The sequence below is a fragment of the Antrostomus carolinensis genome, unplaced genomic scaffold (assembly GCF_000700745.2).
Source record: "Antrostomus carolinensis isolate BGI_N321 unplaced genomic scaffold, ASM70074v2 scaffold19133, whole genome shotgun sequence".
In the NCBI taxonomy this organism is placed as follows: Eukaryota; Metazoa; Chordata; class Aves; order Caprimulgiformes; family Caprimulgidae; genus Antrostomus; species Antrostomus carolinensis.
The window spans coordinates 791-12,072 of record NW_010304680.1 but is presented as its reverse complement, the minus strand read 5'-3'; the positions used below and the strand labels follow the sequence as shown (position 1 = coordinate 12,072).

Here is an 11,282-nt window from a genome sequence, read left to right as displayed (position 1 = left end):
ACAATCTTCTCATACCAAATCCCATACTGAAACACGAACACAGCACTATTCTAGCTACTAAGAAAATTTGCTCTATCCTGCCTGAAACCAGGGCAAAGATGTGTAGATGTGGTGTTTAGAGATGTGGTTTAGAGGTGGACTTTGCAGTGTGAGGTTTGTGGTTGGACTTGATCTTAAAAGTCTTTTCCAACCAAAATGATTCTATGATTCTATCTGTAATGAAGTCACCAACACTAGGGTAGATACTAAAACCTTCTCAGTTGTCTCTTCAGGCATCAGCTTGAGGTTGCGAAAAGTCCTTTCAAGTCTGCAGCTCAGCAAGCAATGCTCAGTGGGCAGCAGGCTGCAAACCACTCCCCCTTTCCCAGGCTCAGATGTGTTTCAGATGTCTACCAAAATGTCACTTTGCACAGCCGGCCTGTGGCTCCGTGGCTGTTAAAGGCTGTTTGGAAGGAGCAGAGTTTGCTTGTTTCAAGGCACGTTATCCTGCTTCACTGTGAAATCCTTCCTCTTCATAAGCCATGTTCTGCATGTTGTTCCATCACCCCACAACAAGACCTGTATGGTGGGTCCTAGAGAGTTTATTCTGACCATGGACTTGAATAAGAGTTTTTCAGTCTTAACGTAAAACTAACCCTCCTCTCCTACAGGTTCCCTGTAACACCGATTTCCCCCGAGTGTGTCCCTGTGGCGGTGACTGAATGAGCAAGGAATATACTGGCCGAGGGGACCTACTGCCCTGGCCATGCCAGGCAGAGGGCTGAGGTGTCTCTTCAGAGGACATAGTCATACAAAAGACAGAGGGGGTGATATTGGTAGGAGGGCGACAAAGCAGCAAGGTCTTCTGGAGATGAGCATCTACTGAAGAGACCCGTGGGACACGTAGGTGGTTCCCGTAGGGTGCTGCTGTGCTGAACTGGTGTGTCAGGTGTCTCTTACCTGTGCACTGGGGTCTCAACAGAGTCCTCCCATGTAGGGTCTGGATCTTGCTTTTGAACTGTAAAATCTATGCTGTGAGCCCTCTGTCTTCTTCAGCAACTGAAGATCCTGTTGGTTTGCTGCAATACTGTCATTCTTAACCACGTAGGCAGCATTTTCTTGGGTAGGATTGCGAAGGGAGACTAAAATGAAATTCATCATTTTAGTTACTCTTTAGTGCTGGGTTTTAAAAGTTCACATGGAAGGATTTTGATGGGTATAACATACTTTTTTCTTCCCCCAAGATATTTCAGATCTGGCTGATAAATTTGAGAATGAGCTCAGCTTGGCAAATGGTCCTCCTCTTGTTAAGCCAGTTTATTCAAAAGCTGGTCTCCCATGTGTGTCTGAACTCCAAGAATACCTTTACCCAGGTAAGCCATTTATTCTGGATCTCTTTTTGAATTTAAGATTGTATTTGACAGAACTTCTAAGAAGATAACGTGATATAAGATTTTAGGCAAACAACTGTTAGGGTATTTAAAAGATGCAACTGCTCCAAGAATGTGGATTTCCTTGATTTTTCATGTGTTTTGAACTCTTCTCCTGTTTTTGCCACTAAGTATAATCCCTAATGCACACAACTGCTGAGAATATACCTGGTGTCCCAGGGGTTTGAGCACTGTCTGGGCCCTGCTATGCTCAAAAGTCTTCTTACGGACAAAAAAGAGAGAGAATAATTTATTTATAGCATAACTGAACTCCAATCAAAGTCTAATCAAAGAATTATTTTTAGTCAAGATCTAGTTACTACAGAGAAAGAAAGAAAAAGACAATAAATTAATACCACTGTGAAAAAAATAAAGTAATAATAATAGTTACTTGCACGTTTCCTAGTTTCATAGAATCATAGAATGTATTGGGTTGGAAGGGACTTTCAAAGGTCATCTAGTCCAACTCCCTGCAGTGACCACGGACATCTTCACTAGAGCAGGTTGCTCAGAGCCCCATCAAGCCTGACCTTGGATATCTCCAAGGATGGGACCTCCACTACCTCTCTGGGCAACCTGTTCCAATAATCTACTACCCTCATATTGAAGAACTTTTTCCTAATATCCAACCTAAATCTGCCCTTTTCTAGTTTAAAACCATCACCCCTGGTCCTATTGCTCCGTGCCCTTGTGAACAGTTCTTCCCCAGCTTCTTACAGGCACCTTTCAGGTACTGGAAGGCTGCTGTCACCCCAGAACCTTCTCTTCTCCAGGCTGAACAGCCCCAACTCTCTCAGCCTGTCCTCACAGCAGAGCTGCTCCAGCCCTCACATCATCCTCATGGCCTCCTCTGGACTTGTTCTAACAGGTCCATGTTCTTCTTGTGTTGAGGGCTCCAAAACTGGACGCAGTACTCCAGGTGAGGTCTCACCAGAGCAGAGCAGAGGGGCAGAATCGCCTCTCTCGATTGGTTGGACACACAGTGTCCGCCCCTGTGCCTGGCGTTACACTCAGCCTTCCACCACCACACAGGATCCTGCTGTTGGTGGCTCCTTTCTGCCAGGGGTTGTGAGGGCGTCATCAGCATCCCTGGTTCTTTCATTGGGATTACGCAGTTGATGCTGATGGATCCACTTGGGGTCAGTTGCTGTAAGGTTTGCTTATGCACTTTCACACCTTGTTCTTTCTTCACTGGCCTGCAAGTTCACCGCTCCACCAGAGTTCAGTAAACACCCTGTGTTTCCTGGAAGTCAGATACTTGTTCTCTGTTATCCCTAAAACCAGTTTTGTTCAGGTCCAGGGCTGCTGCGTTTCTTTATCTGACCATCTGAGAGCTGTTTCTGGCCTCGGGATCTCCTGTACTCTGTCTCTCACTACCCCACACCTGAATTCAGCACTGCATCTTGTACCCCACATCTCAAGAGCTCCACTGTCCTACCAGACCTGTATGTCTGCACTCTGCATCATCATGAAAGGTCTCATCCTGTGCAGAAGACCTGCTTGTGGCTACTCTCTGTATAAATTTATGGTTGTAATCCACACCCACCTGGTTATTAGAAAAAAATGCTTTTACGGATAAAGCAAGCAAAAACAAAGCTCCAAACAAGTCAACAAAAATTCAAACAAAGCAACCAGACAAGCCTCCAACCTGAGACCTTTCAAACTCAGTACACTCCCCATGGCTTGGTACAGGCCATGCTGGATTGCTGCTCTGCAGGGCTAAGCACCAACCGTTGGGGTGTCAGATTGGCTTTACACATTTATCTCACCCAGGGAGTTAATTCTGCCACCCTGCCCACGGCTACAGGAGAACTGCAGGCAGGGATACACAAGGGTAAGTAAAGCTCAGCCCTCACCATGCAGGGTGGAGAACCTTGCCTTGCTTTTATTTTTTAGGTGAAGACTTTGATTATTTCAGAAACACTTCAGCTATAAAAGCAGTGATGGTTGCTGAGCAACAGATACTCCCACATACCAAGCCCTGAAAGACAAGAGAATTGAAGTAGCCAAGGGTGATGGAAATCTTGTAATGTTCCTGCAGAGCAGGGCTGTGGCTTTACGTCAAGCTCTGAGACACATGGGAGAGACATGGAATTCCAGGTCCTTGTGCAGTATCAAAACCACTCTGATTAATAGCAGATAGATACTTTCTCAGTAAACTTAGTCCATGGATTATTTTTTCCCAAATTCTGACCTATGAATGTATGTATTAATTGCTAATTTTTCTTTTTATTCTTATCATTTTGTTATCTTTTAATATCTGTTTCCAGATTCCTCTCAGATGATCGGTTTACTGATGGGTTAATAGTGGTTTGGTACAGGATATGCAATTGCTGTTTCTTAATGAGAATGTGTTTTTTAAATGGAAGGCTGCAACACAACCAGCAGAAATGTATTTGAGATTTGTCTGTCTGTTATGAATGTGCATAGCTGTAATTTTAAGGCGTAAATTTTAAGCTGTAAATTTAAGAGAGGATTTGTGTCAATATTTTTTAAAATTGCTGTTACTTGTTATTTTGGTGGACGAGAAGCTCGACATGAGCCAGCAGCATGCAACTGCAGCCTGGAAGGCCAGCTGTGTCCTGGGCTGCATCAAGAGAGGGGTGTCTAGCAGGGCGAGGGAGGGGATTGTCCCCCTCTACTCTGCCCTTGGGAGGCCCCATCTGGAGTCTTGTGTCCAGGCCTGGAGCCCCCAACGCAAGAAAGATGTAGAGTTGTTGGAGCAGGTCCAGAGGAGAGCCAGGAAGATGATCTGAGGGCTGGAGCACCTCTCTTATGGAGAAAGGTTGAGGGAGCCGGGCTTGTTTAGCTTGGAGGAGACCTCACTGTGGCCTTCCAGTACTTGAAGGGAGCTTAGAAACAGGAGGGAGAGCGACTTTTGCCATGGGCAGGTGTGATGGGACAAGGGGAAATGGTTTTAAACTAAGAGAGGGGAGATTTAGGTTGGATATGAGGAGGAACTTTTTCACCCAGAGGGCGGTGAGGCACTGGCCCAGGTTGCCCAGAGAAGCTGTGGATGCCCCATCCCTGGAGGCGTTCAAGGCCGGGTTGGATGGGGCCCTGGGCAGCCTGATCTAGTGGCTGGCAACCCTGTGCACAGCAGGGGGGTGGAACTGGATGGTCTTTAAGGTCCTTTCCAACCCAAACCATTCTGTGGTTCTATGATTATTTTGGAAGAGCACCAAGTTTAGCGTTGGGATGAGAAGTATCTTCATGTATTCTATTCCCCTGTATTTAATAGGAATGTGTATCTATACATCAAGATACTGATGATGCTCCAAGGTGCCTTTCCCCTTGAGATATGCATTGTGTTTTACCAGTCAGGAGTGTAGGAGATGCTGCAAGCCACTGCTCCTTCTGTTTCAACCACCCATCTCTCACTGTGGCAGTAACATACCCGCCAGAGGATTGCCTAAATAATGAGAGGACAGACAGAAAGAGGCAGATCCCTCCAAAGAGCCTTTTTCTTATTCCATTTACAAGTCAGACATGCCTGAAGCATGGAGTTTATACCTCTTTTACTCATACAAAAAATCCTTACAGATTTATCGCCAGGTATTGTGGGAATGCTGAATTTTTTACTCGCACTAAATCACTTACTTTGATGACCTCATGGTGTAATATATTCCTCCAGTAACTGGTGTGTTGATTAAATTATTTGCTGTATTTTGCTTTTCTATTTTTTTTTTTTTTTAGTGGGTTCTAATCAAATCAAATGGAAGCCAGAAACCATCTGCACTGACCTGTTCTCAGAGTATCCTGGATTAAAGGATTTAATGGAAAGACAAATCCATCCGCTTAAAAAGGGGGTACTGATATTTTCAAGGAGTTGGGCTGTTGACATTGGATTGTGGGGAAAAAAGGATGTTGTGTGTGATGTTCTCTTGGTAGCTGAAAATGCGTATCCAGTATTGTACACTGTAGTCAAGGACGCCTCTTCTGCTGAGTCGGAAAACTTGAGAGAAACTGCTTTTGTATTAAAGCAGAAACTAGTCAATGATGGTGGATATGCTTCAAAACTCTGTGTGATTCCCCAAATACTGCACCTGAATGGCACAAAGAACTGGATGGAATCTGCAGAAGATGATGTTCCTCAGCAACAAAACCAAGAAAACCTGTGTGATTACACCAGCTTGTACCCAGCCGATTACATCCTCACCTCCAGGGACATCCCCGCGTTCCTGCGTGCACTTGTGATTGTTGTGCTTCGCTTTAAGTCCTACTTAAGTGACCATCTCGGCTATACGATTTTCAACCTTCTCACTTACAAACAGTATGAGCTGCTCTCCAAGAACCTGCACAAAGTTAAGAAGCAGTTTGTCCTTGGTCTTCCTGGAACGGGGAAAACGATTGTGGCTTTGAAGATCATTGAGAAAATAAGAAACATTTTTCACTGTTCTGCAAAAGAGATACTCTACATTTGTGAAAATAAACCCTTGAAGGAGTTTGTAGGGTAAGCAGTAATGTGTATTTCCTCTTTTCTCTTTCATTCCATCATCTGTACATAGAGCACAAGCCCTGCTGATTTTACATCTTTTTGCCAAATATCTAACTTTGGCTGCCACAAGTACACAACAATAATCTCTATGAAGGTGTTAATATTGAAAATATTCTTGAGCTGAGCTCTGGCCCGGATCCAGCATTCACTGACTGCAGTAAGAATCCCATGCTCAGTGATCGCTGGATTATGTTAGACCTTCAAAAGACGATGGCTGTAGTTTAACAGTCTATTCGGAATGGTGCTGACACCAAAACTATCCGCCTGCCTTTGGTGCTGCCTCACCTCTGCCTGTGCTGGGCCTGATGCAAGCACTTGTGCAGCTGTGCTGGGAACTGGTCATTGGACCTGGGCCATCTAGACAAGGAGAACAGAAACTAATGCCTTTTGGTGGAGGATTTCAGGCAGAGCAGTTCCCCAGTCCTGTTCTCACTGTGTTTCCACTTGTGTCAGCATGGAGATGTCAGCAGGCCACTGGGGTGGACGAGGCACCTTGCATCAGGGGACCGCAGCCTGGCTCAGGCGCGGCAGTGCCCAGGGAGCAGGTCATGGCCCCAGCAGGCACACAGCCAGGCAGGAGTGCTGCCAGTCCCCGCTCAGCCTGGGGAGAACAGGGCTCCTGTCCTTCCCACAGGAGCTCAGGTACCTTCCCTGGGCCAGGGAGAGCCGGGCAGAGGTACCTCTGGGGAACCTCGCCATGGGGTCCCAGGTAGGAAGGATGGGTTCGAGTGTCCTCTTGGGGTAGATCCAAAGGCAGTTGGCAGGGGCTGTGCAGGCTGTGCAGCCCCGCCTGCATACAGCCAATCTGTTGGAATAAATGTTTCCACCAGGAAAACGATATGGCTGCAGCTGACAGGAAGTTTTGTGTTTTTAGACAGTATGCAGCAATAGCCCTTGAAGCAAGAACCCACTGAGAAATGGAGACAGTCAATACGCATTTGTCTGGTTGCATCTTCTTTTTATTTACTGTATTTCTGAGGGGTTTTGTTTTGTTTTGGTTTGGTTTTAGAGATGAGATCTGCCAGTCTGTGACACGTGTTGCCTTCTTAAAAGGGAACTTCCCAGAAGTGAAACACATTGTGGTTGATGAAGCTCAGAATTTTCGTCCTGAAGAAAACTGGTACCAATGTGCCTGGGAGCTAGTCAAGGGAAAAAATGGCAATTTATGGGTCTTCATGGATTTCTTCCAGTCCAGTCACCTGTATGGTTGTGGTCTTAATTTTTCAGAACTATATCCTCAGGAGTGGTTGACCGAAGTGGTCCGTAATGCCAAGCAAATATACAATATCATGTTTAATCTCATGGAGCAAATCCTCCAAGAACGTAAAACAGATATGCCATATGAGGTGCTGGAATTGTTGTTCAAACAGGCTGAATGTGCCCATTCTTTCTCAGGTGACTGTATAATAAAAAAAAATATGGGAATATTTGAAATGGCAGAGTACGTGACCAGGCAGTGCAATGGCTACATCCAGCAAGGCCATCCTGTCAGCGATATTGCAATCCTGTGCAACACACAGCAAGATGCCCAGCACTTCAGAAACGTACTGGAACTTGAGCTAGGAAGACAAACAAGGAAATGCCAGGTGAGGTTGGTCTTGGGGCAAGCGGAGAATGTTTTAGACAACGTCATTGTTCTTGACAGCATCCGACGCTTCTCAGGCCTAGAAAGGAGGATTGTGTTTGGCATCCACCCTGTGCCCTCACAAGAGGAGTTATCTCTCCATCTTTTGCTCTGCCTGGCATCCAGAGCCAACACCAAACTCCATGTGCTGTATCACACAGAAAAGACGTTCTGAAGAGACTTTAGATGTCTTTAGATGACCGTTTACTCTTACCTGGGGCTATGGACATATGAATTTTTCACTCATTTTTTGTTCAGTGACACTAGAGTGTAGCCTTAAGATTTCTTTTTATGCACTTTCTGTAGTCTATGCAAAAAACTTAAAACAAAACAAACAAACCCCCCCACACACACATAATTTAATATATATATTCCATCATGTGTAGGCCTGTAGGATGTCATAAAATTGATTTTAATTAAAGGACATCACCACCTGGAGAGAACAAATTGCTGAAAATGGCAGTTGCAGAAGGAAGTCAACAATTACAAGCTAATTGGATAAATCATAGAACAGTCTGGAGTCTTGTACTTTCAATTCCTCTGCTCTTTAAGCTGATTGCATATTCTGACCTGTTTCAGCACTACCAGAGTGGAACCACTGGTTGGAAACGCAACAGGGGCCATCACTGTTTATATCCCTGCTGGTGCTGCTGCAAATGGTCAAAACTCTGCTTTTTACAATGGTGGGGAGATTTTTGTGACTTTTCAGCCAAATAATCTCTTTTCTCATGCAAAATAATAGAGCCACAGCTTGCTTTTGGGAGTGGTGGTGACTGTCTTCATGTCAGCTGGGAACAGGGCTGTGGTTTTGTGGTCACATGGAATCATTTTGAATGCAGGTTTCTGCCCATAGAGGCAGTTCTGTCCCCAGCAGTACAGTCCCAAACTTCTCAGGAGCAGGCTTGGCTCTGCAACAGCACAGTGAGTTGGGAAGTACAGGAGTTTTTTGTTTTGGTTTGTTTTTTTTGTCCAATTAGCTTAGGTAAGCACCTGCAGCTGCCCATGTGCTAGTGCTGGCATGTGAATGTGCTTCCTGGAGAAGGAGGCAGCGCAGGATCACAGAACGGTTGAGGTGGTGTGGTGGTGCAGCAGCCCGGACCACTCCGAGCTGTTATCTTGGATACAAGTGCAGTGACTTGGGCATCAGGCAACCCCTGGTCACACCTGGGCTACTGGAATTGTCTACCAGAATGGTTCTGCACAAATTGTGGCCAGAGTGGAGAGTACCAACCAAAGCCAATCATCTCAAGATCCTATAAACAGCTATCTGAAGGGGAGACCTTTTGAGCTCTATGGGACTGTAGCGAGCTGTGACCCAGTATCTCCCCCTGAGCTGAGATGCCTCTCAGGGCAGATTTCATGAGGATTGAAAGATTGGCCATTGATGATTTCACAAGGACTCAAAGGCCTGATGTTGTGAGCTTCACCAACCTGTCTGTTGGTGAATGTCAGCACATAAAAGTGAGTAATACATGAAACTCATGAAAAGGGAAATTTTAATCATAGATTAATTTCTGTATGTGTGTACAGTTTGGTTCAGAACCATTTGTCTGTCTGCGTGCAATTTGATTCCAAATCATTTGTCTGTCTGTACCTGTGATTTTATTTAACCTCCATTGGTGTGTACAACCCTGCTGTAAGTTTCGGGTGACCCTTGCCATTCTCAAATCCTTAAATAAGTCACTATTTTGATTGTAACAAATTCCATTTAATCGCTCTGCTAAATTGGCTGATGATTAAGAGCTGTTAATAATTATACAATCTAATCTTGTGATCTATCTCAAAAATATTAATAAATCCTAAATTGCTGCTAAACCAAAGCCATGTAACAAAATCTTACTCATGACAGGTGGGAGGGGACCTCAGGAGGTCATGTCATCCAGCCCCCTGCTCAAGCAGGGACACCTAGGCTGCCCAGGACCATGGCCAGGTGGCTTTTGAAAATCTCTGTGAATAGAGACTCCACAACATCCCTGGGCAACCCGTGCCATCGCTGTCACCCTCACAGTAGGACTGCTTCCTGATGCTTAGAGGGAACCTCTCATGTTTCAGATTGTGTCCCTTGCCTCCTGCACTGGGGACCACTGGAAAGAGCCTGGTTCTGTCCTCTTGGCACCTTTCCCTTCAGGTATTGATACACATTGATGAGACTCCCCCCTGAGCCTTCTCTTCTCCAGGCTCAACAGTTCCAGCTGTCTCAGCCTTTCCTCAGAGGATGTATACTTCAGTCCCTCCACCATCTTAATGGCACTTTAATGGACTCTCTCCAGTATGTCCGTATCTCTCTTGTACTGGGGAGGCCAGAACTGGACACAGTGCTCCAGGTGTGCCCTCACTAGTGCTGAGTAGAGGGGAAGGATCACCACCCTTGACCTGATGGCAACACTCCTCTTAACGCACCCCAGGACACTGGTAGTCTCTTTTGCTGCAAGGGTACGTTGCTAGTTCAAGTTCAACTTGGTGTTCACCAGGATCCTCAGCAGCCTTCTCTGCAGAGCTGCTTCCCAGTCAGTCGTTCCCCAGCGTACGCTGGTGCCTGGGGTTGTTCCTCCCCAGGGGCAGCACTTTGCAATTTTCCTTGTTGAACTTCATATGACGTTCCTGGCAGCCCATTTCTCCAGCCTGTCGAAGTCCTTCCCTTGATGTTTTACCCTTGTGCTCGTCTTTTTTGATAGCTGCTCACCCTTGTGCCCGCTCAAGCTGTTTAGTAACTGCAGTGGGTCACCAAGATTTCCTCATTCTCACCAGGACTATTGAAGTATTGAAACCAACACGCTGTTGCAACATAGTGTGTGTATTGACAGCTCAGTTCTTACTGTCATGTCAAATTTGACATGAGCAGTATGGCTCTTCAGACTCCGATTGTGCAAAAACCTGTTGAGAATCTACCACATAATTAGATTTTTTCTTTCTGTCTCAGATGGCAACTGTTGCCAGAGCTTTGCCAGTGTTTGTCTGGTAACATAGTTCCTATTATCAATGATTCCGATACTAGATTTTAAAAAAGCTGAATAAATAGTGACATGATAATGTAATATTTGCCCAGAAAAAAAAAAAAAAAGGTAAAAAAAAAAAAAAAAAAGAGAGACATAATTCACTGTGACCCTTGTACAATTGTATCAGCTTTCTCCTTTTCTGTAATAAAAGGCTTTTTCTGATTTTGGGATTTCTAGCATTTGTGGCAGCCAGTGTTTCAGATCTGAAAATGCAGAGGCCTTGCAAGACCTGCAGGGACTGCCAAGGAATTTCCACCACAGCTAATGGTCTGAGAAGGTGGAAGATCTGAATCCTACCAGGTTTTATCCTTCAGGCTGTCAGTGTGTCAGTTTAACGTGACACGTATCGTGTCAGCGTCACAGCACACTCAGGCGGTTAATTCCTCCTGCAGTCTTTAAACTTGTCTTGACCGAAACATTCCTGGAGTAGCAGTGGGGAAGGAATTCCCAGCCCAGCATCCCAGGAGTGAGAGGGAAGCACCCTGTGCAGGGAGACCCTTCAGAGGGACCTCAGAGCCATCAGGCACACCGACCTCATGGGCAAAGACTGCAGCGAGGAGCATGGGGTGACCAGGCTGCCGGGAGGGATGGAGCCCACCTCGGGGCTGGCTCCAGGGTGATACCGAAAAAGCCGACAGGAGGAAACTCTCTAAGACTCATTTTGGAGTTTTGGAAAGAAGGTTCTTTATTGCAGCGCTGGATGCACAGGGGATCACTCCACCTATCCTGCGTGCCGACTCATCTCTCTACAAAAG

The 11,282-nt window shown here is 45.7% G+C and overlaps 1 protein-coding gene across 1 annotated transcript; it reads left to right on the top strand.

Moving 5' to 3' along the window:
* Window positions 1–1,223: 1,223 nt before the first annotated feature.
* Window positions 1,224–7,706, top strand: LOC104522295 (schlafen family member 11; the record flags this gene model as incomplete). Its single annotated transcript, XM_010164537.1, has 3 exons — window positions 1,224–1,352; window positions 5,106–5,862; window positions 6,917–7,706. Coding segments are annotated over 3 exons (1,676 nt in total), but the record flags the coding sequence as incomplete, so codon positions are not given.
* Between the last annotated feature and the right edge of the window lie 3,576 nt (window positions 7,707–11,282).